At 42.8% G+C, this 26245-nt stretch overlaps 1 protein-coding gene across 1 annotated transcript in view; it reads right to left on the bottom strand.

Moving 5' to 3' along the window:
* Nucleotides 1-3688, bottom strand: part of oca2 (oculocutaneous albinism II) — a 503930-nt gene extending 500242 nt beyond the window's left edge. Inside the window, exon 1 of the mRNA XM_072264241.1 lies at nt 3432-3688. Within this exon, the coding sequence (XP_072120342.1) occupies nt 3432-3688 (257 nt within the window). The remainder of the gene's footprint in view (nt 1-3431) is intronic.
* Nucleotides 3689-26245: the final 22557 nt, after the last annotated feature.

The following is a 26245-nucleotide window of genomic DNA, read 5'->3' as shown; positions in this document are numbered from 1 at the left end:
TTTCCCCATTTTCATAGCTGCAATAGCCCGTCTGACCTCATCCTCAGTAATTGGGGCATCCAAGGACTCAGCTTGTTGTGGGGATAAAGTAGGCAATTTTATGTTAGCAAAAAACTGATTTAGCTCCTCCTGGTCATGGTTAAACGGTGATGTATTTAAATGTTTTAGAACTGTTGAAAGACTTCTTTATTTCTTTAGATGATGACACTAATGTATCCCCTTTCTTAATTACAAGTATAACACCTTGTGTTATGGTCTTATGGTCATATTCTGCTGCTTTAAATATCATGCCAACAGCTTGCCAGCTTTGTCACCACTTTCGAAGAAACTTGTTTTTAATCTAAATAATGTATATTCTGCTTCTTTGTTATATATGTTATTTAGCTGGAATTTCAAATTGTATCTTTGTATAGGTCATCGGTATATTGTCTTGCTAAAACCTTTTCCAATGTGGTTATTTCTACCTCCAGATTTTTTATTTGCTCCATACTTTCTTTCTTCCTTTTAGATGCTTGTGCTATTAATTTTCCTCTTATATACACCTTGGATGCCTCCCATACCGAGGACAGCTTTACTGTGGTCTTACGTTCAATTCAAAAAATGAAGTCAGATCCTCAGCCAGCTTATCACTGAAATCTTCATCTTTTAACAGCATAGTCTTCATTCACCATCAACCCCTCCTTCCCCTTTCAGTATTTAAATCAATTTGAATTTCAACCGGTACATGGTCTGATTATGCTATCGGGCCAATTTTACGGTCTATCACCTGTTCAACAATGGAGTTGGATATTAGAAAAAAATCTATTCTAGAGTAGGATTTATGTCGATGAGAGAAAAATGTATATTCTTTTCCGGATGGATTCACCAATCGCCATATATCCACCAGACCGATATCCTCAATAAGTTGATGTAAGGTAGCCCTATCCCTGGGTACTGGTGATGTCTGAAATTTGCTTTTATCAGTAACAGGGTCCATTACTTGGTTAAAGTCTCCTGCTAAAATTATTTTTCCTTCCCTGGTGCCTAAAATTTTGTTCACCTTATTAAGAAAGTCTGGGTCTTCCTTACTAGGTGCATATATGTTACAAAGTACTACCTTCACCACATTAATAAGTGGATCTATACAAATTATCCTGCCTTCCTTGTCTTTAAATTCTCCAAGCAATACAAAATTAAGATTTTTGTTAATTAAAATCATTGTCTCATTTTGTTTGCTATTAAGTGATGAATAGAATACCTGGCCCACCCAATCTCTTCTAAATTTCAGTGCTTCAACATCTTTAAAATGTGTTTCAAGGACAAATGCAACATCAATTTGTTTACCTTGAAGGTATGATAAAATCTTTTTCCTCTTGATTGGGTTTTCACACCCATTAATGTTCCATGATGTGAAATTAACCATTTTCATGTCCTAAACTTCATGCACACATGTGCAAAAATATACATTTTCCCGGATGGCTGAGTCTGGAATGCAATAACTCCGAAAAAATAGCCCAAAAAAAACCCTGCTGTACTCTATCCCCGTGCTCAATTATTACCAAAAAAAATTGCAAATTCTGCGCTCTCAAACAACAAGCAAACAACCAACATAACCCAAAAACATATAAATAATACATTCCTGCCAGATTAACTAATAAAAACAAACAGGCAGGATAAGCTCCACAAGGAAACAGAAAAGAAAAAGACACATGATGTGGTCCACAAAGTGCCGTGCCAGCTAGCAAGCCTCACCCTAATCAGACCGCTTCATCCAGCTCCCCACCCACCCTATTACACCTAAAATGTTATCTCCACTTATTACTGTGATCAAATCCTGACTCAGTCAATGCCAGCATCACAGTTTTTCTGAATGAATTCCTCTGCTTCTGCAGCAGTAGTAAAGAACTTGTTCTTTCCTTTCCACGTGAAGTGTAGAACTGCTGGATAAGCGAGTGTACCTCACGTTGACTTTTTGCAGCATTTTCCGAGCCGTAGTAAATGCCCTCCGTTGTTCAGCCAATTTTCTGGACATAGCTAGAAAGAAGGAAACTTTGCATCCCTCCCACTCAACTCCTCTCTTTGCTTTGGCTGCTTGCAGCACTTTCTCTCTGGCCGAAGACCGCAAGAATCATATTAGGACCAGCCTGGGAGTGAGGCGATCCTCGCCTGGGATGGGAGCCAAGGCCCGATGTGCCCTCTCAATTTCAAACTCTGCATTCAGTTCGATGCCAAATCCTTCGGACATGATTCTTTGCACACACTTAATCAGACCGCACGTTTCCACACCCTCCTTTAGACCGATCAGCCTGACGTTGTTGCGTCTGCTCCTGTTCTCAAGCTCCTCGACACAGTTCCACAGCAAGTCCAAGTGTTTCTTATTCTGCTCGCTGGTACCCACCAGTTGTACAGTGGTGTCCTCCACACTGGAGAGACAGCCCTCGGCAGGAATAAAATCATTGCAAAGCCAAATGCCCCAATCAGACATATTCCTGGTTATGCAAGTAACCCTGACACTCAGGTACCACAGTGAGCTGATAAAGACAAGTATTAATGGACATTCATAGAAATTGTTATGGTATGTTTCTTAACATCTCATCCTAATTATGTTATCTTAACAGTTTACAAGGTACAACAAAAGGGATTTCCTTTTAAGAACATTACGGCACAGTGCAGGCCATCCGGCCCAGGAAATTCTGCCAACCTTTTAATCTACTCTAAGATCAAACTAATCCTTCTGTCCATTTCTATCTAAGAGTTACTTAAATGACCCTCATACACTATGTTGGCCTCTACCATGTCCCTGGCAGGTCTTTCCATGCACTCAACACTGTGTAAAAAACTTACTTTTCATTTATTTATTGAGATACAGTGCAGAATTGGCCCTGCCAGCCACGCCGACCAGCAATCCCCCAACTTAATCTGAGCCTAACTGCGGGACAACTTACAATGACCAATTAACCTACCAACCGGTACGTCTTTGGACTGCGGGAGGAAACCACGGCACCTGGAGGAAACCCACGTGTTTGTGGAGAGAACGTACAAACCCCTCATAGGCAGCAACAGGAAGTGAACCCTGGCCAGCTGTGCTGTTACGCGTCCTGCTAACCACTACACTACCGTGCTGCCCTAGGTCCCTGCATTATCTCCGATACCCCTTCTATAACTTACCCCCAATCACCTTAAAATTATGCCCCCTTGTAGTAAGCATTTCCCCCCTGGGGAAAGCCTCTGGCTTTCCACTCAGTCTATGCCTCTTATCATCTTGTACATCTCTATCAAGTCACCTCGCATCCTCCTTCACTCCAAAGAGAAAAGCCCGAGCTCATTTCAATAAAATGTCCACCTTTCAAAAAAAAAACAAGAAAAAGGAAATGACAAACATGGTTCAAATATAGATTCCTCAGCACTTCTTTTGCTTCCCCAAATGTTAACAATCATGGAATCAGACTCACCCTTCCTGCTTACTGACAGGGTTAACCTCCTCGCAGTGCAGGGCTCGTTGTTTATGTGCCACAGTTCCATTCAGGTAGTGCCTCCACTCTGCTTTTGGACTCTGGACCATCTCACCAAAGCCCTCCAGAAGCTTTAGCTCCCCTAGACCCCTAGACACAACCAGTGGCTTGACGTGCCCATTTAATTTCCCTTCAGGAGCATCCACCTTTGGTGCAAGTTCCACCTCAATTTGGTTTTTGCTTTCCAGGTACATCATGTTTTTATTGTGATTGACGTTTCTGAAAGAAAATTAAGTGAGAGTCAGTCTCAACATATATACAATGTATTTCTTTAAGTCTTAGAGTCTTGATTTAAAAGAATAGAGCAATTATAACAGATAAGATGAACAGCTGTATACAGCCAGTGGCCACTTTATTAGGTACATCTGTTCGTTCATGCAAATATCTAATCAGCCAATCATGTGACAGCAACTCAATGCTTAAAAGCATGCAGACATGGTCAAGAGATTCAGACCACACATCAGAATGGGGAAGAAACATGACCTAAGTGACTTTGTGGAATGATTATTGGTGCCAGATGGGGTTGTTTGAGTATATCAGAAACTGCTGATATCCTGGGATTTTCATGCACAACAGTCTAGAGATTAAAGTGAATAGTGTGAGAAACAAAAAAAACATTCCAGTGAGTGGCAGTTCTGTGGGCAAAACCACCTTGTTAATGAGAGAGTCAGAGGCAAATGGCCAGACTAGTGCAAGCTGACAGGAAGGCGACAGTAATTCAAATAACCACAAGTTACAACAGTGGTGTGCTGAAGAGCATTTCTGAACACACAACATATTGAACTTTGAACTGGATGGACTACAGCAGCAGAAGACCACGAACATACACTCACTTCATTAGAGACAGGAGGTACCTAATAAAGTGGCCACTGAGTTGCTACAAACTTCGACAAGCTTCTATAAATACACAATGGAGAGTATCTTCAGGGGCTGCATCACAGCCTGGCATGGAAACACCAATCCTTAAGAACTGAAAAGCCTATAAAAAGTGGGAGATACAGCCCAGTTAATTACAGGAAAACCCATCCCCACCATTGAGCACTTCCACAAGGGGCACTGGCACAAGAACTCATCCTCCATCATAAAGGATCCTGGTAATGCTTTCTTCTTGGTGCTGCCATTAGGAAGGAAGTACAGAAGCCACATGGGTCCCACACAACCAGGCTCAGGATCAGTCATTACCCTCCTGAACGATTGTGGATAACTTTACTCACCTTAACACTGAACAGGTCACTAAACACAACCTACAGACTCAATTTCAAGGACTCTACAACTCATGTTCTCAGTATTATTTATTACTATTATTATGATTTGGTAGTCTTGGTAATGAAGACAACCTCCCAATGGCTTGCACCTCAAATAGCCCCTGACCATGAAATCCAGCTCCTGGCCTTCACATTGGGCTTAGTTACTAAGTCCAGCAGCACGGTTTCTATTGGCGGTAGAAGGAGAAAAGGTGGGTTTCTGGTACCTTAAAACCAGTCGCTTTGGGCAGATGGGGCTCACCAGCTGTGGTTGGCAGCTCATCTAGGAGAAGGAAAACTTTCATCTCAATCCTCTGCTGCCTTGCGGCTCCACCCACTCACAGGGAGGCTTTGTGGGGGGGGAACCTGTGGGAAAAATCCGGAAGACAAACACAAAACGCCGGAGGAACTCAGGAGGCCAGGCTGCATCTCTTCGGAAAAATGCGGAGCTGGAGTCCCTAAGGCAGTCCTACATTGAGTTCAGCTCTGACTGGCAACCCCTGCAATGCCACTGGTACCAAGCGGAATCGGCCATTCCTTTGGGTTCATCAGATGCATGGAGAGGGGGAGTTTGCCACATGGGCAACAGCTTGCTGTCCACAATGTACTGCCCAGACTTGCGTATCTAGACAGCTAGGACACAACATCCATCGTCGACCCTGACCAGCGGAGGCCTAGTTTTTCTATTTGCAGTTTACCTTCTTTTGCACGTTGGTTGCTTGTTAGCCCTTGTCTGTAGTTTTTCATAGATTCTATTCTATTTGTTTTATTGCGAATGCCAGCAAGAAAATGAATCTCAGAGCAGTGTATGGTGAACTTTGACCAATGAATCTAGATTTAAAAAAGCTTACTTAAAATAAGTAAAATTGGATGGAAATTTTCACTAAATGAAAGCCTGATTAGCCATTAACAATTATCTCACACTCCCATCACACAAGGCTGCTATCTCAACCAAATAGCACCAGACCCACTTGTAACTCATCCCAGTTCCTTGCAATCCAGCTAGATTCAACAACCGAGGCTCAACATTAAAGCATTTGGCCATCACATAAATGAAACATTTGTACAGTCACCTACTGGGTGTACAGCTGAGACCTCAACAATGCTTTCCACTATGGTTACACTGACATCTTGTGGCAATTACAGGTATTGTTACCACATACGATTCATAGAACATACAACATAGGAACTGACCCTTCAGCTCATGATATCTGTGCTAAACATAACGCCATTAATCCCTTTGTCTGCATGTGATCTATATCCCTTCATTCCCTGAAAAGTCTTGTACCTGTTTGAAGTTATAAATTAAAACCATATTTTCGCATGCATAGTTCAAAGTAAATGTATTATCAAAGTACACACGTCACCTTATACAAAAGTGAGATTCGTTTTCTGTGGGCATACTTAGTAAATCCAAGAAACACAATACAATCAATGAAAGACCGCACCCAACAGGATAGATGGACAACAAATGTACAAAAGACAACGAACTACACAAATACACTACAAAAGAAAAAAAAGGAAATTAATAAGCAATAAATAGCAAGAACATAATATGAAGATTCCCAAAAAGTGAGTCAATAGGTTGTGGGAACAGTTTGATGAAGGGGCGATTAAAGTTGAGTGAATTTATCCCTCTGGTTCAAGAGCCTGATGATTGAGGGGCAAAACTGTTCCTGAAGCTGGTGGTTCGAGTCCTGAGGCTCCTGTACCTTCTTCCTAATGGGAGCAGCCAGAGGAGTGCATGGCCTGAGTGGTGGATTCCTCAATGACGGATGCTTCCTTCCTGTGACAACTGTCCTTCTAGATGTATACTCAATAGTAGGGAGGGCTTTATTCCTGATGGATTGGCCCGTATCCACTACTTTCAATCTCCTATACACATATTTGTCACCACCTTTGATCCACCCCACAGCAATGGTGTCATCAGCAAACCTGAATACGGCATCAGAGCTGTGCTTAGCCATACAGTCATAAGAGTAAGTGAGTGGAGCGGGGAGTTAAACACACAGCCTTGTGGTGTGCCTGTGCTGACAGAGATCTCACTGCCAATCTGAACCAATTTGCGTCTGCAAGTGAGGAAATCAAGGATCCAATTACACAAGGAGATACTGAGGCCAAGATCTTGAACCTTATTGATTAGTTTTGAGGGAATTATAGTATTGAATGCCAAGTATAGTCAATAAAGAACATCCTGATGTATGCATCTTTGCTCCAGATGCTCCAAGGTTGAGTGAAGAGCCAATGAAATGGCTTCTGCCGTGGACTTGTTGTACAGGTAGGAAAATTGGAGCAGATATAGAACTCAAAGAACAATACAGCACAGCACAGGCCCTTTGGCCCACAGTGTTATGCAGACCCTTAAACCCTGCCTCCCATATAACACCCCCCCCACCTTAAATTCCTCCATATACCTGATCCAGGAATTGATATGTATCATCAGCAAACTCTCAAAGCAGTTCACCAGAGAGGATGTACTGTAAGTGATACTGGACGATAGTCATTGAGGCAGGTTACCTCATTCCTCTTAGGCATCAGTATAATTGAAGCCTGCTTGAAGCAGCAGGGTACGTCAGACTCCTGAAGTGAGAGTTAAGCTTATTAGTCAACACTCCAGCCAGATAGAAACATAGAAAATAGGTGCAGGAGTAGGCCATTCGGCCCTTCGAGCCTGCACCGCCATTTATTATGATCATGGCTGATCATCCAACTCAGAACACCGCCCCAGCCTTCCCTCCATACCCCCTGTCCCCTGTAGCCACAAGGGCCATATCTAACTCCCTCTTAAATATAGCCAATGAACTGGCCTCAACTGTTTCCTGTGGCAGAGAATTCCACAGATTCACCACTCTCTGTGTGAAGAAGTTTTTCCTAATCTTGGTCCTAAAAGGCTTCCCCTCTATCCTCAAACTGTGACCCCTCGTTCTGGACTTCCCCAACATCGGGAACAATCTTCCTGCATCTAGCCTGTCCAATCCCTTTAGGATCTTATACGTTTCAATCAGATCCCCTCTCAATCTTCTAAATTCCAACGAGTACAAGCCCAGTTCATCCAGACTTTCTTCATATGAAAGTCCTGCCATCCCAGGAATCAATCTGGTGAACCTTCTTTGTACTCCCTCTATGGCAAGGATGTCTTTCCTCAGATTAGGGAACCAAAACTGCACACAATACTCCAGGTGTGGTCTCACCAAGGCCTTGTACAAATGCAGTAGTACCTCCCTGCTCCTGTACTCGAATCCTCTCTCTATAAGTGCCAGCATACCATTCGCCTTTTTCACCACCTGCTGTACCTGCATGCCCACTTTCAATGGCTGGTGTATAATGACACCCAGGTCTCATTGCACCTCCCCTTTTCCTAATCGGCCACCATTCAGATAATAATCTGTTTTCCTATTTTTGCCACCAAAGTGGATAACTTCACATTTATCCACATTAAATTGCATCTGCCATGAATTTGCCCACTCACCCAACCTATCCAAGTCACCCTGCATCCTCTTAGCATCCTCCTCACAGCTAACACTGCCACCCAGCTTCGTGTCATCCGCAAACTTGGAGATGCTGCATTTAATTCCCTCATCCAAGTCATTAATATATATTGTAAACAACTGGGGTCCCAGCACTGAGCCTTGCGGTACCCCACTAGTCACCGCCTGCCATTCTGAAAAGGTCCCATTTATTCCCACTCTTTGCTTCCTGTCTGCTAACCAACTCTCCACCCACACCAATACCTTACCCCCAATACCGTGTGCTTTAAGTTTGCACACTAATCTCCTGTGTGGGACCTTGTCAAAAGCCTTCTGAAAATCCAAATATACCACATCCACTGGTTCTCCCCTATCCACTCTACTAGTTACATCCTCAAAAAATTCTATGAGATTCGTCAGACATCATTTTCCTTTCACAAATCCATGCTGACTTTGTTCGATCATTTCACCGCTTTCCAAATGTTCTGTTATCACATCCTTGATAACTGACTCCAGCAGTTTCCCCACCACCGACGTTAGGCTAACCGGTCTATAATTCCCTGGTTTCTCTCTCCCTCCTTTTTTAAAAAGTGGAGTTACATTAGCCACCCTCCAATCCTCAGGAACTAGTCCAGAATCTAACGAGTTTTGAAAAATTATCACTAATGCATCCACTATTTCTTGGGCTACTTCCTTAAGCACCCTGGTATGCAGACCATCTGGCCCTGGGGATTTATCTGCCTTCAATCCCTTCAATTTACCTAACACCACTTCCCTACTAACATGTATTTCGCTCAGTTCCTCCATCTCACTGGACCCTCTGTCCCCTACTATTTCTGGAAGATTATTTATGTCCTCCTTAGTGAAGACAGAACCAAAGTAATTATTCAATTGGTCTGCCATGTCCTTGCTCCCCATAATCAATTCACCTGTTTCTGTCTGCAGGGGACTTACATTTGTCTTTACCAGTCTTTTCCTTTTTACATATCTATAAAAGCTTTTACAGTCTGTTTTTATGTTTCCTGCCAGTTTTCTCTCATAATCTTTTTTCCCCTTCCTAATTAAGCCCTTTGTCCTCCTCTGCTGAACTCTGAATTTCTCCCAGTCCTCAGGTGAGCCACTTTCTCTGGCTAATTTGTATGCTTCTTCTTTGGAATTGATACTATCCCTAATTTCTCTTGTCAGCCACGGGTGCACTACCTTCCTTGATTTATTCTTTTGCCAAACTGGGATGAACATTTGTTGCAGTTCATCCATGCAACCTTTAAATGCTTGCCATTGCATATCCACCATCAATCCTTTAAGTGTCATTTGCCAGTCTATCTTAGCTAATTCACGTCTCATACCTTCAAAGTTACCCCTGTTTAAGTTCAGAACCTTTGTTTCTGAATTAACTATGTCACTCTCCATCTTAATGAAGAATTCCACCATATTATGGTCACTCTTACCCAAGGGGCCTCTCACGACAAGATTGCTAATTAACCCTTCCTCGTTGCTCAAAACCCAGTCTAGAATAGCCTGCTGGTGACATGTTGGTTCAAAAAACCATCCCGCATACATTCCAAGAAATCCTCTTCCTCAGCACCTTTACCAATTTGGTTCACCCAATCTACATGTAGATTGAAGTCACCCATTATAACTGCTGTTCCTTTATTGCACACATTTCTAATTTCCTGTTTAATACCATCTCCGACCTCACTACTACTGTTAGGTGGCCTGTACACAACTCCCACCAGCGTCTTCTGCCCCTTAGTGTTACGCAGCTCTACCCATATCAATTCCACATCTTCCCGGCTTATGTCCTTCCTTTCTATTGCGTTAATCTCTTCTTTAACCAGCAACACCACCCCACCTCCCCTTCCTTCATGTCTATCCCTCCTGAATATTGAATATCCCTTAACGTTGAGCTCCCATCCCTGGTCACCCTGGAGCCATGTCTCTGTGATCCCAACTATATCATCATAATCATTAATAACAATCTGCACTTTCAATTCATCCACCTTATTACGAATGCTCCTTGCATTGACACACAAAGCCTTCAGGTGCTCTTTTACAACTCTCTTAGCCCTTATACAATTATGCTGAAAAGTGGCCCTTTTTAATGCTTGCCCTGGATTTGTCGGCCTGCCACTTTTACTTGATCAGCATATGTCTTTAGTGCTCGGCCAGGGCCTCCTAGACTGAAAGTGCAGCATCAGCAGGGGCTGTGGAGGTCTGTGAGTTTGGTCTCTATGGTCAAAGTGAGCATAGAAGACATTCAGCTCATCTGGTAGTGAAGCCTTCTCTTCACCTATGTTGCTTCGTTTTACTTTGTTAGAGGTGATAGCATTCAAACCCTGACACAGCTGTCGAGCTTCCCTCAGTGATTCAAGTTTAGTCCGGAATTGCCACTTCACACGTGAGACGGTTTTCCAGAGATTGTATCTGAACCTCTTGTATCATACTTGGGCTGTAGACTTGAATGCCACTGGTCTGACCTCAACAGACTGAGGATTTCATGGTTCAACCAGGGCTTCTGTTTGGGGAATAATCTGAATGGTTTGTGGGGACTTAGTGTCATAGAGTCATAGAGCACTGCATGATCCATCTAGTCTGTGCCGAACTGTTATTCTGTTTACTCTCACTACATCATTTCCCCTTAGTCCTCAATTGCTTAACCTTTTAAAAATTATCTATCTCACTTTTAAACCCCTCCTCTGAAGTAGTCTCCACAACCCTCCAGCATAAGGTACTCTCTGTGACAAAAAGTTCCTCAGTTTTAATGACCATCCCCTTACCTCACAACTACATTCTCTCATTTAAGACACCTCTGTTCGTGGACCTATCTCAAGATCTGTACTGCCTTTCCTTTTAGGATCTTAACTGTTATCATTTCAAAGGATCTGTCTTTGACCCAACATCTAAGTGCAATTTAGAAGAAAGCACAGCAACACCTCTACTTCCTTAATAGTTTGTGAAGATTCAGCATGACATCTAATACTTTGACAAACTTCTATAGCTGTGTAGTGGACAGTATATTGACTGGTTGCATCACAGTGATATGGAAACACCAATGACCTTGAATGGAATATCCTACAAAAAAAAGGTAGTGGATACAGCCCAGTCTATCATGGGTAAAGACCTCCCCACCAGTAAGCACATCTACACGGAGTGCTGACACAGGAAAGCAGTAGCCATCATCAGCGACCCCCACCACCCAGGTCCTGTTCTACTCTCACTGCTGCCATCAGGTACAAGAGCCTCAGGACCCACATCACCAGGTTCAGGAACAGTTATTACCCCTCAGTCACCAGGCTTCTGAACCAGAGGGGATAGTTTCACTCAGCTTCACTCGCCCAGTCACTGAAATGTTCCCACAACCTCTGGACTCACTTTCAAGGGCTCTTCATCTCATGTTCTTAATATTTAATTGTTTATTTATTTTTATTATTATTTTTTCTATTGTAGTTGCACAGTTTACTATCTTTGCACATTTATTGCTTGCCTGCCCTGTTGGGTGTGGTCTTTTATTGATTCTATTATTGTTCTTGGATTTACTGCATATGCCCACAAGAAAATGAATCTCAGGATTGTATATGGTGACATATATGTACTTTGATAATAAATTCCCTTTGCACATTGAACTTTGAGTAAGTTCATGCCTCATTCTTCTAAACTACAAGGAATAAAGATCTAAGTTCCTCAGTTGCTCTTTAAAGGACAACCCTCTGAACCATCTGGGGTCGTGATTCTCATCTGAATTATCCCCAATGTCAGTGAATTCTTTCTTAAGTAAGGGGACCAAAGCTCTGCATTATTTTTCAGGCCTCATTAACATTCTCGAGAAACATAACACTTTCCAAGTTCCTTTCCTCTAGTTGCTATTAGAGGCCGAGGCCCATATGTCCCTAGGACAGGTGCCTGAAGACTGAGGCCAAATGACAGCCAGCCTGAAGGTTTAGTGCCAAGGACTAGTGGTTGGAGGGCTGCAGGTGGCCTGCCTGGGGGCTGGAGGATTGCCCATGTGTGTGCCAGCGTGGGAAGGTGGGAGAGGGCTTGTCTTCCTGTTGTTGCTGCTGTTTGCATTGTTCTCCTGAACATTGTGAGCATGCTAGATTGGCGCCAGAATAGGTGGCAATGTTTGCAGGCTGCCCCCAGCACATCCTTAGGTCGTGTTATTGTCATGGTCTGGATCGGGGTCCCCTTAAATTTACCTTGTTTACGTTACGATCCGCACCATTGATTCCCTGTTTTCCCGTGTTCCTCGACTTTGGTGATTAGAGGCAATTAACACTCAGCTGAATTGGTAGTTTATAATCTCCAGTTTTCAGCCGTTCGGTGCGGGAGCGTCTGCAAAGTCTGCAAAGTCACGGCGTGCCAATGTCATCTGGCCAAAGCAAGCCTAGTCTCTGCCGAAGCGAGTGCCGGTAATTCGCCCTTCCTCACCAGAGCAACCCTGTCCAGTTACCTCGCCAAAGCGAACCTGCAAAGTTTCCTCACCGAGGTGGGTCCATCAGTTAACCCGCCAGAGGGAATCAAGAGCCGCTGTCTACTGTTCCCGGGCCGAGTCAAGAGCTCAGCACTACCCGGAGGTTCCAAGCACCACGTCCTGACTCCGGCGGCATCCAAGTACCACGTCCACGTCCTGGCTCCGGCGGCGTCCAAGTTCCACGTCCACGTCCTGACTCCGGCGGCATCCAAGTACCACGTCCACGTCCTGGCTCCGGCGGCGTCCAAGTTCCACGTCCACGTCCTGACTCCGGCGGCATCCAAGTACCACGTCCACGTCCTGGCTCCGGCGGCGTCCAAGTTCCACGTCCACGTCCTGACTCCAGCGGCATCCAAGTACCACGTCCACATCCTGGCCCTGGCAGCATTCAAGTACCATGTCAAGTCCTGGCCCTGGCGGCGTCCAAGTACCATGTCAAGTATCATGACCCATGGAGGGTCATGAGTCCCGGCCCTATGTCTTGTACCCAAGGAGGGGTCCCGGCTCTCTGTTCTGTGTGCGAGTCCCAGCCCTGTGCCCTGTACCCAAGGAGGGGTCCGGACTCTGTGTTCTGTGTTTGTGTCCATGGTTCCATGTACCTGCTCTCCCGAGACGGCGGCTCTGTGTTCCTATGTTCCTCCTCTCCCTAGCCTATGTTATGTCCATGCCTGGTTCTGGGGTCCGAGCCCGAGGCAAGACCCAGGTACTGGGTCTTTGCCCAGTCTCGGGCTCAGAGTCCATACCCTAGCCTCTTCATGTCTCCTCTAGTTCTGGGAGCCGATTCCGAGTCCAAGCCCAGATCCTTGGTCCCAGCCTAGTCGTAGTCCTGAGTCCTTGTCCAGTTCGCTATTCCTGCTTCTGTCTTGTTCTCCTGGTATCATACAATAAACTAAACCTAAGTAACCTCACAAGATGTGTCTTGCATTTGTGTCCACCCTTGCTCCCAAAGCCCTGCCATTGTGACAGTTATTTGTTAACGCAAATTATGCATTTCACAGTATTTTTCGATGTATATATGGTAAATAAATGAATCTGAAGGCAAGAATACCGCTTGCCTCCCTAACTCCTGGTGCACCTGTTGTTAACTCCCGATAAGGTGGCGACGCTTTCGATGGCAGTGGCTTCTACGGGGTCAACCAAAGAAGTTTTTCTACTTTTTAAATGTATGTTTTACAGTCACAAGACCCTGCTGAACATTAAGAACTTGAAGTACTACAGGTTTATCCCCATCAGCAAGTTGCTCATTGGCAGAGAAACTGAAGGACCTGGACTTAGTTTAGATCGTGCTGTTCCCTGCATCAGACAGGAGTCGGAGCATGCAGATAGTGTGCAGTCTAACAGCGAGTTATCTTTCTCGTCGCTCTTCCTGAGATTCCAAGACCCTGTTGGACAATGTTAATGTGGAATGCCGCAAGTCCAATTTACTAGCGGCTGGCGGGGGTGCTGCGTGGGCTTGGTCATGGCAAGGACTAGCCTCAAGCTGCGGTATTGACGGTTTACAGCCTCCCAGGCAAGAGGTGTCAGAGTTAGTCTGTAAACTGGAGTTGGTGCTGCCCCCCAATATTCACTTGGCAGAAGACATGCTGTAGTGTGTTCAGCTGTAGATTTCTGCAATATTCATGGAGTCAAGGTCTTGGACTATATTCACTTGTGTGTCTGTATTTTACTGATATCTTATACGTGCTTGCTATCTTATATGGTCTTGTGCTGTATGTGACAGTTGGTACTGTGATTTGCACCTTCACCACAGAGTAATTCTCTTGCTTTTGGCTGTATTCATTCATGTTCATGTCTGGTTGAATGAAAATTAAACTTGAACTCATGATTCTTCAACATGAACACTTAGATCCTTCTATTTTTCACACAACTGCCATAATTCTGATAAACCTCCCTTTAGATTCCTCTTTATTAATTGCATGACCTTACACTTTCTCATATTAAACTCCCTCTGCCAATATCCCCTGTAATTTGTAATGATCAGTGTGCACAAAAACCTTCCACTGTGCAATTTTTTGCCCAGTGAGAACAACACATGCACACTGAATTTTTAAGTGGAAGCAAACCTGAAGCTATACGAAGGATAATAAACTACCAAGATAAGTTTATTGTCCATTGTTTAAAAGTAGTAAAATAACTGTACTTTGATCTCCCCTGAATTTGATCATTTTCACTCTCGTTCATCTGCACTCTCACAAAACATACATAGCAGTCTATAGCATATAAAGAAGGATTTTCTTGCCAGAGCATTTGTATATTGTCCGTACATGATTCACTTGCTAAATGACACTAAAAAAAGTCAAGTTTCCAAATATTACTCCCTTCTTCCCACTTGCAAATTCTCCAGCAACTTTTGCATCACGACAATAGATGGAGGTAACACCAGTTTCTGCATTGTATGCACATATTTCTCATAGCTGCACGTTCCTGGCCTCATGAGATTTTGGTGTAGCAGCTTCTACTGTCTCATTCAGCTATTTCCGCTTTAAATGAACTGGCAGTTCTTCTGCACCTCACACCCTTTGCTTCTTTGGAATTTGACATGGTAAATCAATAATTTCTTCAATAAAAACAGTATAAATAAGCCAGTTCTAAAATCTGCAGACAAATCATTGCAAATGTTGTCAACACTGTCCGCATCAGAAACTGGAAAAGGAAAGGTGATTGTGTACAATCTTGAAATATACTTAACATAGTCATAGTCATACTTTATTGATCCCGGGGATATTGGTTTTCACTACAGTTGCACCATAAATAATTAAATAGTAATAAAACCATAAATAATTAAATAGTAATATGTATATTATGCCAGGAAATAAGTCCAGGACCAGCCTATTGGCTCAGGGTGTCTGACCATCCAAAGGAGGAGTTGTAAAGTTTGATGGCCACAGGCAGGAATGACCTCCTATGACGCTCTGTTTTGCATCTCGGAGGAATGAGTCTCTGGCTGAATGTACTCCTGTGCCCAACCAGTTCATTATGTAGTGGATGGGAGACATTGTCCAAGATGGCATGCAACTTAGACAGCATCCTCTTTTCAGACACCATCGTCAGAGAGTCCAGTTCCATCCCCACAACATCACTGGCCTTACGGATGAAACTGTAACAGGCTGCATGCACAACTGGTGCAGGCGCTCTACATGCCAATGAGGTACAGGGTGACAACCTTTCGTGCGCACTTTAAATTCCATGTGTGCACACTCATATGTGCACACCTTAGAGGGAGCCTTGCCTTCTGCCAAGTTTCCACCAGTTCACCAAACCTATCTATAATTGCAAAGTCCAATGTCTTCATTGAAAAATGCCCTCCCACTCACTGCTAAGACAATTGATGGTAGATGGTGACAAGGAGGTGAGTGAGTGAGGTGGATCAGCTGAGTGGTGTCGCAACAACAATCTTGCAGCCAGTAAGATCAAGGAATTAATTGTGGACTTCAGGAAGTAGAAGTCAGGAGGACACACGCTAGTCCTCATCAGGGGGTCAATAGTAGAAAGGGTGAACAGTTTCAAATTCCTCAGTGTCAACATCTCAGGGGATCCATCCCAAACCCAACATATTGATGCAATCATTAAAAAGGCACACCAGCAGCTATACCTCACTGGGAGTTTGGGGAGATTCGGTATGTCAGCAAAGACTCTAGCAAATTCCTACAGATGTACTATGGAGAGCATTCTGACCAGTTGCATCACTGCCTGGTGTGGAGGCGTGTGGATCAGAAAAAGCTGCAGAGGATTGTAAACTCAGCCAGCCCCACCATGGGCATGAACCTCCCCAGCAGCAAGGACATCTTCAGAAGGCAGCGCCTTAAGATGGTGGCATCCATCATTATGGACCGTCACCCACCCAGGACAAACCCTCTTCTCGTTACTGCCATTAAGAAGGAAGTACAGGAATCTGAAGACCCACGTTCAACATTTTAATAACAGCTTCTTACCCTCTATTATATTTCTGAATGGTCCATAAACCCATCATTATTTACCTCACAATTTTGTTCTCTTTTGCACCAGTTATTTAAAAATATTTCTTGTTGTACCTTATTGTAATATTTTTTATATTGCACCCAACTGCTGCCATGAAACAATAAATTTCACAACATGCATCAGTGATAATAATAATGATTTTGATTCTGAAAGGAATTATTGACATTTTGGGTCGAAACCCTGCATCAGAACTAAGAGAGGAGGCGATATGGTGAGTATAAAGAAGAGGAGAGGAGAGACAGAAGTTCAAGGACTGAGGAGGCTATAAGATGTCAGACAGGTTGCGTCAGGTAGGAGAGGGCAAGGTGGAGTGGGGGTTGTTGATGAGTCTAATTGTATTCAAGGAACTCAAGTTCAAGGGTTGGAGATTGGGGTCCTGCCTTTGACTAGTCCTGGGGTCAATACCGAAGACTGAAGGTCAATCAGAAAGCTGGAAGTTGAAGCCCAATGGATAAAGACACGAGTCGCCAAGTCTGAGAGCCCACTGGGGAAGTCAGATGCCCATTGTCTGTGAATCGTGAGTCCATTGGAGGCCGAAGATGAGATTGGAGGAATGTGAGTGAGTGAGCATGTGAGTGAAGGCGTGCGTGCATGAGTGGGTGGCTGGAGAAACAGGGATTATTTTGCTGTTGTTTTGTTGCTTGTGTTCTGCTGCATATTTGGGTCTTGCTGAGTATCCTGGGCACCAAAATGGTTGGCAACACTTGCAGGCTGTTCCCAACACATCCTTAGGTTGTGTTGGTAGTAATGCAAATGATACACTTCACTGTATGTTTCAATATACACGTGTTAAATAAATTAATCTGAATCTGAATCAGCTCCCTCATAGTTGGGGCAGATGTCCAGCCTACTGCTGGGAAACCAATTCTCAGCACTCCCAATTGCTAGACACTACCTGGGGGATTTTCCATGAAACATGTTATCCAGATTAGCAGGGTTTATTTGCTGTTATCAGCACCACTTACACTGTGGTTCAGTAATCTTTGCACCAGGTTTTGTTTAATCTTATAGATTTACTGTAATTAGAGGATTCAAGCAACTTTTCAGGAGGTTTCTAATTAGAATCTCATGGGAAAGTTTTAAAATGAATTCTAGCTAACTTTAACTGAGGAAAGAAAGAATGGCAAAGATCAGCAGAAGTAGAAAAGAAATTTCTGTCCTTTCATAGCCATAACCCAAAATGCTCATGTATTTTCTTACCAATGTAGATTCCAAAGCTCGTGCAGCAGGGAAGTGGGGGGGGGGGCACTCTTCATCTCATGTTCTCGAAATTTCTAACTTAACCATTTATTATTTTTCTTCCCTTCGGTATTTGCATAACTTGTTGTCTTTTGCACATTGGTTGTTTGTTCACCCTGTTGGTTACAGTCTTTCATTAATTCTATTGCGGCTCTTGGTTTTACTGAGTCTGCCCTCAAGGGCATGAATCTCAGGGTTGTGTATAGTGACATACGTTGCCTATTCAGCCCCCTTGGAAGTTTTTATGTTTTATTGTTTTACAACATTGAATCACAATGAATTTAATTTGGCTTTTTTGACACTGAGCAACAGGAAAGACTCTTTCGTGTCAAGGTGAAAACAAATTTCTACAAATCAGTTAAAAATTTATTACAAATATTAAAACAAAATAATTGTTTGGATAATTACTCACCCCTTTCAAGGTAGTATTCAATAAATACATCGATGGCAGCAATTACAGCCTTGAGTCTGTGTGGATAGGTCTGTATCTGCTTTGCACATCTGGACACGACAAATTTTTCCCCATTCTTCTTTACAAACTGCTCAAGCTCTGTCAGATTGCATGGGGGTTGTGACAGAAAACAGACTTTTTCCAAGTCCACCCCACAAATTCTCAATTGGTCTGAGGTCTGAACTCCGACTTGGCCACTCCATAGAAACCATAGAAACTACAGCACAGAAACAGGCCCTTTGGCCCTTCTTGGCTGTGCCAAACCATTTTCTGCCTAGTCCCACTGACCTGCACACAGACCATATCCCTCCATACACCTCCCATCCATGTATCTGCCCAATTTATTCTTAAATGTTAAAAAAGAACCAGCATTTACCACCTCGTCTGGCAGCTCATTCCATACTCCCAACACTCTCTGTGTGAAGAAGCCCCCCCTAATGTTCCCTTTAAACTTTTCCCCCCTCACCCTTAACCCATGTCCTCTGGTTTTTTTCTCCCCTTGCCTCAGTGGAAAAAGCCTGCTTGCATTCACTCTATCTATACCCATCATAATTTTATATACCTCTATCAAATCTCCCCTCATTCTTCTACGCTCCAGGGAATAAAGTCCTAACCTATTCAACCTTTCTCTGTAACTGAGTTTCTCAAGTCCCGGCAACATCCTTGTAAACCTTCTCTGCACTCTTTCAACCTTATTTATATCCTTCCTGTAATTTGGTGACCAAAACTAAACACAATACTCCAGATTCGGCCTCACCAATGCCTTATACAACCTCATCATAACATTCCAGCTCTTATTCTCAATACTTCGATTAATAAAGGCCAATGTACCAAAAGCTCTCTTTACGACCCTATCTACCTGTGACGACACTTTTAGGGAATTTTGTATCTGTATTCCCAGATCCCTCTGTTCCACTGCACTCCTCAGTGACTCACCATTAATCCTGTATGTTCTACGTTGGTTTGTCCTTCCAACGTGCAATACCTCACACTTGTCAGTATTAAACTCCATCTGCCATTTTTCAGCCCATTTTTCCAGCTGGTCCAAGTCCCTCTGCAGGCTCTGAAAACCTTCCTCACTGTCTACTACACCTCCAATCTTTGTATCATTAGCAAACTTGCTGATCCAATTTACCACATTATCATCCAGATCATTGATATAGATGACAAATAACAATGGACCCAGCACTGATCCCTGTGGCACACCACTAATCACAGGCCTCCACTCAGAGAAGCAATTCTCTACCACCACTCTTTGGCTTCTTCCATCGAGCCAATGTCTAATCCAATTTACCACCTCTCCATGTATACCTAGCGACTGAATTTTCCTAACCTCCCATGCGGGACCTTGTCAAAGGCACTCCAGGACATTAACTTTGTTGTTTTTAAGCCATTCCAGTGTAGATTTGGTTTTTTGCATGGCGTCATTGTCTTGCTGGAAAAGAAATCTTCTCCCAAATCACAGTTCTCTTGCAGATTGCAGCAGGTTTTCCTCCAGGATTTCCCTGTATTTGCTCATTCATTTTACCCTCTACCTTCATAGTCATACTTCATTGATCCCGGGGGAAATTGGTTTTCGTTACAGTTGTACCATAAATAATTAAATAGTAATAAAACCATAATAGTTAAATAGTAATATGTAAATTATGCCAGGAAATAAGTCCAGGACCAGCCTATTGGCTCAGGGTGTCTGACTCTCCAAGGGAGGAGTTGTAAAGTTTGATGGCCACAGGCAGGAATGACTTCCTATGACGCTCTGTGCTGCATCTCGGTGGAATGAGTCTCTGGCTGAATGTACTCTTGTGCCCAACCAGTACATTATGTAGTGGATGGGAGACGTTGTCCAAGATGGCATGCAACTTGGACAGCATCCTCTTTTCAGACACCACCGTCAGAGAGTCCAGTTCCATCCCCACAACATCACTGGCCTTACAAATGAGTTTGTTGATTCTGTTGGTGTCTGCTACCCTCAGCCTGCTGTCCCAGCGCACAACAGCAAACATGATCGCACTGGCCACCACAGACTTGTAGAACATCCTCAGCATTGTCTGGCAGATGTTAAAGGACCTCGGTCTCCCCAGGAAATAGGGACGGCTCTGACTCTTCTTGTAGACAGCCTCAGTGTTCTTTGACCAGTCCAGTTTATTGTCAATTTGTATCCCCAGGTACTTGTAATCCTCCACCATGTCCACACTGACCCCCTGGATGGAAACAGGGGTCACCAGTACCTTAGCTCTCCTCAGATCTACCACCAGCTCCTTAGTCTTTTTCACATTAAGCTGCAAATAATTCTGCTCACACCATGTGACAAAGTTTCCTCCCGTAGCCCTGTACTCAGCCTCATCTCCACAAGCCTTCCAGGGCCTGCTGCGGTGAAGCATCCCCACAGCATGATGCAGCCACCACCATGCTTCATGATGGGTAGGGGTGGTTAGCTTTTGATGATGTGCGGTGTTTGTCAAACATAGCATTTAGTTTGATGGCCAAGAAGGACAATTTTGGTTTCATCAGACCGTAGAAGTTTGTTCCAGCTGACTTCAAAGTCTCCCACATGGCTTCTGGCAAAATCTAGCCTAGATTTCATATCAGTTTTTTTCAATGGTAGGTTTCTTTTTGCCACTCTCCCACAAAGCTGCAACTGGTAAAGCACCAGAAACAGTTGTTGTATGTACAGTCTCTCCAATCTCAGCCACTGAAGCTTGTAACTCCTCCAGAGTTATCATCGGTCTCTTGGTGGCCTCCCTCACTCGTCCCCTTCTTGCATGGTCACTCAGTTTTTGAGGACGGCCTGCTGTAGGCAGATTTACAGCTGTGCCATATTCTTTCCATTCCTTGGTGATTGACTTAACTGTACTCCAAGGAATATTTAGTGACTTGGAAATTTTCCTGTATCCATCTCCTGCCTTGTGCTTTTCAATAACCTTTTCATAGAGTTGCTGGGAGTGTTCTTTTTTCCCAGAATACTGACTCACCAGCAGTTGGACCTTCCAGATACAGGTGTGTTGTTACTACAATCAGTTGAAATGCCTTGACTGCACACAGGTGATCCCCGTTTAACTAATTATGTGACTTCTAAAACCAATTGGCTGTACTAGTGATGATTTAGTGTGACATGGTAAAGGGATGAACACTAATGCGATCAATTATTTTGTGTTTTATATTTGTAATTAATTTAGTTTCACCTTGTAGAGTGTTTACACTTTGATACAAGAGTCTTTTTCTGTTGATCAGTGTCAAAAAAGCCAAATTAAATCCATTGCGATTCAGTATTGTAAAACAATAAAACATGAAAACCACCAAGGAGAGTGAATACTTTTTATAGACACTGTATATGCATGTACTTTGACAATAAATTTGCTTTGAACTTTGAACCAGTATGGCAATTCTCCTCTGACCTCTCTCATTAATGAGGACTTTTCACCAACAGAACTGCTGCTCACTGGATTTTTTTGTTCCTCACACTATTCTCTGTCAACTCCAGGGAGACTGTTGTGCATGAAAATCCCAGGATAGCCCCAGTTTCTGAGATACTCAAACCACCCCATCTGGCACCAATAATCCTTCCACCATCAGATTCACTTGTGTCATATTTCTTCCCCATTCTGATGTTTAGTCTGAACATCAAATGAGCCCCTTGACCATTTCTGCATGCTTTTATGCAATGAGTTGCTGCCATACGATTGGTTGATTAGATATTTGCAAAAATGACGGATGTACCTAATAAAGTGGCCATTCCATGTAAAACATTATAGCATAGTATAGGCTCTTCAATCCATAATGTTGTGGCAACCTTTTAGTCTACTCTAAGATCAATCTAACTCTTCCCTTCTACATGGGCCTCCATTTTTCTATCATCCATTTAAGAATTTCTCAAATGGCCTGAATGTATTTGCCTCTCCCACTAACCCTGGCAGGAGGAATAGGCAAATATCTCCTCCATGAAAATGGGATTGCTCATTTTGACTACTTTGCACTACAATGGACTTTTTGTGTTCTAATTGTGTTATTTTCCATAAAAAATGTGCATAACTTATACTTAATTTACATTTTTCTAACAAATCTTGTGTATCTGATGCCCTGTGCCTGTGACACTACTGGAAATATGTTTTTCATCTCACCTGTGCATATGATAATAAACTTAATTATAGCAATGTAGTTACAGTATTATTGATGCAAGCAATCCTGAACTAATATTCAGGAACAGACATGTCTGCATCCTACACTGACCAGCTCAGAGCTAACTCCTTTTAGAGAATTTATTATGGTGGAGATGAACACAGAACATAGAAAACTACAGCACAGTATGGGCCAATCCCTCCTTCATAGCTCCATTGTTCTATCATCCATGTGCCTACCTCTGAGTTTCTTAAATGCCCATAGTGTTCTGCGTCTACCACCACTCCTGGCAAGACGTTCCGTGTACCGATCACTCTCTGTGTGAAGAACATACCTCTGACTTCCCCCTGTACTTTCCACCAATCACCTTAAAATTATGTCCCCTTGGAATGAGCCATTTCCAGTCTGGGAAAAAATCTCTTGTTATCCGCTCGATCTATGCTTCTTATCATCTTGTGTACACCCGATAGTATGAAGAACATGATAGGATAAAATATACAACTTCTCTGCAAGGTTAAGTTGAATGATATATTTATATTTATATGATTGATTGACTGAGATACAGCATGAAATAGGCCCTTTTGGACCTTCGAGCCACAATTTTAACACTGGACTATTTACAATGACCTATTAACCTACCAACCAGTACATCTTTGGACTGTGGGAGGAAACCAGAGCACCCGGAAGAAATCCATGCAGTCAAAGGGAGAACTCCCTTACAGGCAATGGAGGAAATTGAACCCCAGTCCCTTGTACTGTAAAGTGTTGTGCGATCCACTACACCACCCTAATCCCTTACTTCCTTTTGAGCCCTTTTCTATATAACATCCTGGCTCAGCTGCTACCACTGTTGCCGGAAGATTCTGAGTTCAATAACATTTTGCTAAATGACACATTCAATGATTCTTTTAGATGAAAGGGATTTTATGGTACGATCTTTAGCACAGGAAGGGGGCAATTGAGACTTCTTGTGTTAGTGTAAAACAGATGATAGCAAATCAGTAGCATTTTATCTTGAATTTATTTCTCCTGAGAATCAATATCCTTCTGAAAATCTACAAGCACACTATCAATCACATTTCCTTTTAAGTATTCTATCAGTCGCGCCTTCAAAAGAAAGTCTGTGTTCGTCCATGAATTGCATGGAACAGAAACATATTAGCTGTTTTTAATCCATATGTTTCTAAATTTTTCATCATTTTAGTGAGGATCATTATCGCTTGCGTCAAAGCACTGTTAGACAAAAAAAATCTTTATCAGAATTGATATAATGTTTTACCAAAAGTTAAAACTATTCAGGAGTTGATGAGATACAAACACCACCTGCAGCCACATATCGTAATCACGTTACTTTCCATTGCAGAGTCAGTACAAATTAATTTGTGCTTTTCCAAGTGTGATACTTATCAGGTGTGTGATGTATCTACAGCAAGTTTGTCTTGGAAGCTATAGAGCTGTGAATGGAAAAAGAGAAGTCATGGCAATACACATTTATTATGGAGTAACTTACACAAAATGCTGGAGGAACTCAACAGGACAAGCAACATCTATGGAGGAATATGAAGAGTTGATGCTTTGGGCCAAGACCCACTTGCTTCAAAAAGGCATCAATTATACCAGTGCCTAAAACGAATAATGTGAGCTGCCTCAATGACTATCATCCAGTTGCACTCCATCTACAGTGATGAAATGCTTTGAGAGGTTGGTCATGACTAGACTGAACTCCTGACTCACCAAGAACCTGGACCCATTGCAATTTGCCTATTGCCACAATAGGTCAATGGCAGACACAATCTCCATGGCTCTTCACACGGCCTTAGACCACCTGGACAACATAAACACCTATGTCAGGATGCTGTTCATCGACTATAGCTCAGCATTTAACACCATCATTCCCACAATTCTGATTGATAAATTACAGAACCTGGGCCTCTGTACCTCCCTCTGTAATTGGATCCTCAACTTCCTAACCAGAAGACCACAATCTATGCAGATTGGTGATAATATCTCCTCCTCACTGATGATCAATATTGGTGCACCTCAGGGGTGTGTGCTTAGCCCACTGCTCTACTCTCTCTATGCCCATGACTGTGTGGCTAGGCATAGCTCAAACACCATCTATAAATTTGCTGATGATACAACCATTGTTGGTAGAATCTCAGATAGAGATGATAGAGTGTACAGGAACGAGATATACCAACTAGTGGAGCGCTGTCGCAGTAACAATTTTGCACTCAACGTCAGTAAGGTGAAAGAGCTGATTGTGGATCAGGAAGGGTAAGATGAAGGAACACATACTAATCCTCACAGAGGGATCAGAAGTGGAGAGAGTGAGAAGTTTCAAGTTCCTGGGTGTCAAGTTCTCTGAGGACTAAACCTGGTCCCTACGTATCAATGCAGCTATAAAGAAAGCAAGACAGCAACTATACTTCATTAGGAGTATGAAGGGATTTGGTATGTCAACAAATACACTCAAAAACCTCTATAGGTGTACCATGGAGAGCATTCTGACAGGCTGCATCACTGTCTGGTATGGGAGGGAGCTGGCTACTGCACAGGACCGAAAGAAGCTGCAGAGGGTTGTAAACTTAGTCATCTCCATCTTGGGTACTAGCTTACAAAGTACCCAGGACATCGTCAAGGAGTGGTGCCTCAGAGGGACTCCCAGCACCAAGGCATGGCCTTTTCTCACTGTTACCATCAGGAAGGAGGTACAGAAACCTAAAGGCACACACTCAGCTATTCAGGAATAGCTTCTTCCCCTCTGCCATCCGCTTCCTAAAAGAACATTGAACCCTTGAATGCTACCTCACTTTTTTAACCTATATTATTTCTGTTTTGGCATGATTTTGAATCTATTCAATATACATGTATACACTGTAACTGATAGATTGATTTTCTTCCTCTGTATTATGTATTGCACTGAACTGCTCCTGCTAAGTTAACAAATTTCACGACACATGCTGGTGATAGTAAACCTGATTCTGATTCTGATTCTGATCAGGACTCCATAGATGCTGCCTGACCTGCTGAGTTTCTCCAGAATTTGTGTGTTACCCCAGACTTACAGCATCAGTCTTGATGTTTCTTGTGCCTCTCATAACCTTAAGTCATCAGGTAAATTCAACAATAATAAAACAATTACCAATCCAATTACTTTTTCTTTGTCAACCTTTTTATTAAGTTTCAGATTAATATACATAACAATATTAAGGATACAAAGAGATCAGTATAACATTGATAATGGTTAACATATACAAGCATAATTCGAGTAAAATATATAATTCAAGCCTCCCAATCTCTAAGTAATTGAACATGAAAAAAGAATTTTATAAAGAACCCCCTAAACTAAACAAAAACAAAACAAAACAAAACTGGGATGTCCTGTTCCTTCGGATAAGAACATTACTTGTCATTAACTCCGCTCCTCCACAGATAAACAAAAGATTATTTAAAAAAGCAAAGGGTTCTGAAAAGGACAACTTACATCATATGAAAATGTTCAATAAACAGTCTCCAAGTTTCTTCAAACTTAACTGAACAATCACCTGTGCCACACATAATTTTTTCCAGGTTTAAACATAATATAGTTAATTACTTTTTCTGAATGTCTAATCTTTCCTGTCCTCAGAGGTTGTCTAACCTTCAAGAATAGTGGTATTTTGGCCCATATGACCATAAGGGATAGGAGCAGAATTAGGCCATTCGACCCATCGAGCCTTCTGCATCATTCCATCATGGCTGATATTGTGTCCCTCTCAACTCCAGTCTTCTGCCTTCTCCCTGTAACC

This window comes from Mobula birostris, chromosome 7, assembly GCF_030028105.1.
Source record: "Mobula birostris isolate sMobBir1 chromosome 7, sMobBir1.hap1, whole genome shotgun sequence".
Lineage (NCBI taxonomy): Eukaryota > Metazoa > Chordata > Chondrichthyes > Myliobatiformes > Myliobatidae > Mobula > Mobula birostris.
This window is presented reverse-complemented; position numbering and strand designations above follow the sequence as displayed.